Source organism: Ictalurus punctatus, chromosome 5 (genome assembly GCF_001660625.3).
Source record: "Ictalurus punctatus breed USDA103 chromosome 5, Coco_2.0, whole genome shotgun sequence".
NCBI classification, from domain to species: Eukaryota; Metazoa; Chordata; class Actinopteri; order Siluriformes; family Ictaluridae; genus Ictalurus; species Ictalurus punctatus.
The window spans coordinates 884,555-887,054 of record NC_030420.2 but is presented as its reverse complement, the minus strand read 5'-3'; the positions used below and the strand labels follow the sequence as shown (position 1 = coordinate 887,054).

Below are 2,500 nucleotides of genomic sequence, written 5' to 3'. Positions count from 1 at the left end.
GTGTCTGAGTGAGATAGATGGGCGTGTCTGTGTGAGATAGATGCTTGTGTCTGAGTGAGATAGATGGGCGTGTCTGAGTGAGATAGATGGGCGTGTCTGTGTGAGATAGATGGGCGTGTCTGAGTGAGATAGATGGGCGTGTCTGAGTGAGATAGATGGGTTTGTCTGAGTGAGATAGGTGGCTGTGTCTGAGTGAGACAGGTGGGCGTGTCTGAGTGGGACGATGGGCGTGTTTTGGACCTGTAACTGAGGAAACAACTGAGCTGGATAATTTGCTGTACACTCCGCATCATCCACTAACGACACCGCGGGCTCTTCTTCAAATACCAGCACAAAAAAGGGATTTTTCTCCGAGTTTTCCAATAATTACATTCTCAAAAAGCTGAACCTATTTCTTTAAGCACCTTTTGTGAATGTAATTATCACAAAACTGAAGTAAGAATAATAAGGTGAAGTAATAACCCGAGCAGTTGCTGCTCTCTCACAGAAGTAAAACTTCTGGAAATAGTTACATATCATGAGTCCCAGAACTGCCGTTTATTACAACACACACACACACACACTCACATTCACACACTCACTCACACACACACACATTCACACACACACACACACACAGAGCGCTAGAACTCCTCAGGGAGAGAGAGAGGCTTTGCTAAACGCTAATTCATACATTCTGACAAAAACTAGCTTGACACTTTTAGTGCTGGAGTTCTGTTTCTCTCTGTCTGTGTGTCTCTACTGAACGCTAGAACGTTCCAGAACAAGTGTAAATATGACCATGAATCAGTTTGTGACTGGGGGAACGTGCTAGAGATAAGATTTAAGATGAATTTACCTCAGATTAAAATCATCGTGTCTGTAGCCTAAATGCTAATCTTTGATAAAAGGCTTTTTGTGTTGTTTTTTTTTTCTTTTAAAACTATTTAAAATACTGATGGTTGTTAATAAAACTGATAAATGTGTGGTTTGGAAAAGTGTAAAGAGAGCGCTAATAACCTTTCAGTTAACTAATCAGCTGAGTAGCAGTTAGCGAATGACATCAGAGCATTGAGAAAACTCGTGGGAAAAGACCCTGCTTTACAAAGAAGAACTGCTAGTTAAGAATCTATGCTAGCATAGATTAATAGCTTAGCTACAGTGTGTATTTTAGCGGCTAGCGGTTAGCCTATGAGGTCCCAAACAAAAATGAAATAAAAGAAGGATTCTCAGGAGCTGTTTTGTAGTTATACCAAAAGCACTAGCATGATGTTAATTTCTTTCCGAGGCCATGTGTATTCTCCTGTCCTGATATATTTATTTTAGCGCTACCTGGAAAGGCTAACACAATGGCTAACGTGATGTTTTGTCATTTTTCAGGAGAAGATTTCTACGAAGCGTCTCCGTACGAGCCTCTGCCTCCTGTCCGCCACTCCGATGCCGTCCGTCTGGCCTCCATCATCTCCAGTAAATATTTTACGGCTTAATAATATATTTTTGTATTTTTTTGGATCTGTCGCTAACTTAAACGTTCATGCTACCAATGACCACATAAAGTTTGCCCTAACATAACCCTGGCCGAATTATTATTGTACCTTGCTAGTAAACATAGCTAGCCGATAGCGTCAGATAGCTAGAGGTAACTAGCAGACAATATTGTGTTTACGTTCCGACCCTAGCTCAGTTACTGCTAACCTGTTTTATTGTGTAATTAAATGCAGCATTTTATACTAAACATATAATAAGTCTAGTTGTGATGTCATAAGATGGTATTTAGCATAAGCCCCGCCCTTCTTTGACCTGGGGATGTTTTCATTGAGTAAGTGCAGGACATGCAGGAGTTCTGTGCTTATTTTAGTCTGTTTTAAGGTTACTGTGAGGGAGTGAGTGATTTAATCTGACTGAATAAAAACCCTGAAGGCGTTTGACGCAGTAAATAAAGCCAGCGTCTGATTCACAGAGACAGATTCCACACTTTCTGCTCCCACGCCATTTTTTATTCATTTGTACTTGTTTTTGTTTAGTGCTTACAGAATAACCTCGGAGCGACAGAGCTCAGGGTTGCCAGATCCTCTCCGCCTCATGCTAGTTTGCCGCATAAGAGAATTTCCCGGCTTTATTACGCTGGATTAGAATGAGCCGAGGCCCAGAAATGAACGGAGAGCAGGCATAAAAGAGAGATCCCACACGGCCGGAGTCGGACAGCATTAATTACAGAAAGTGGAGTTTAGAGCAGCTGTTCTGCTTTATTGGCTCTCCCTGTGATATAGAGGGGAAAAAGAGGCGTAATAAGCACAAAGTGTCAAGTATAAAAGTATAAAAGTTACTGCTTATTATTCACGAGTAGGGAAAGAGTGATCTCACACTGAGCCGCTGTATAGGACCGAAACATGGGCCTCAGTCATGCTGGAGAGGTCTGGGTGTGGACAGAGGTTGTGTGGAGAGGTCTGGGTGTGGACAGAGGTTGTGTGGAGAGGTCTGGGTGTGGACAGAGGTTGTGTGGAGAGGTCTGGGTGTGGAC

At 42.4% G+C, this 2,500-nt stretch overlaps 1 protein-coding gene across 1 annotated transcript in view; it reads left to right on the top strand.

The window, feature by feature from the left end:
- Window positions 1-2,500, top strand: part of gfra2a (GDNF family receptor alpha 2a) — a 74,057-nt gene that overhangs the window by 40,050 nt on the left and 31,507 nt on the right. Inside the window, exon 3 of the mRNA XM_017466928.2 lies at window positions 1,360-1,446. Coding sequence (XP_017322417.2) covers window positions 1,360-1,446 — 87 coding nt within the window. The remainder of the gene's footprint in view (window positions 1-1,359; window positions 1,447-2,500) is intronic.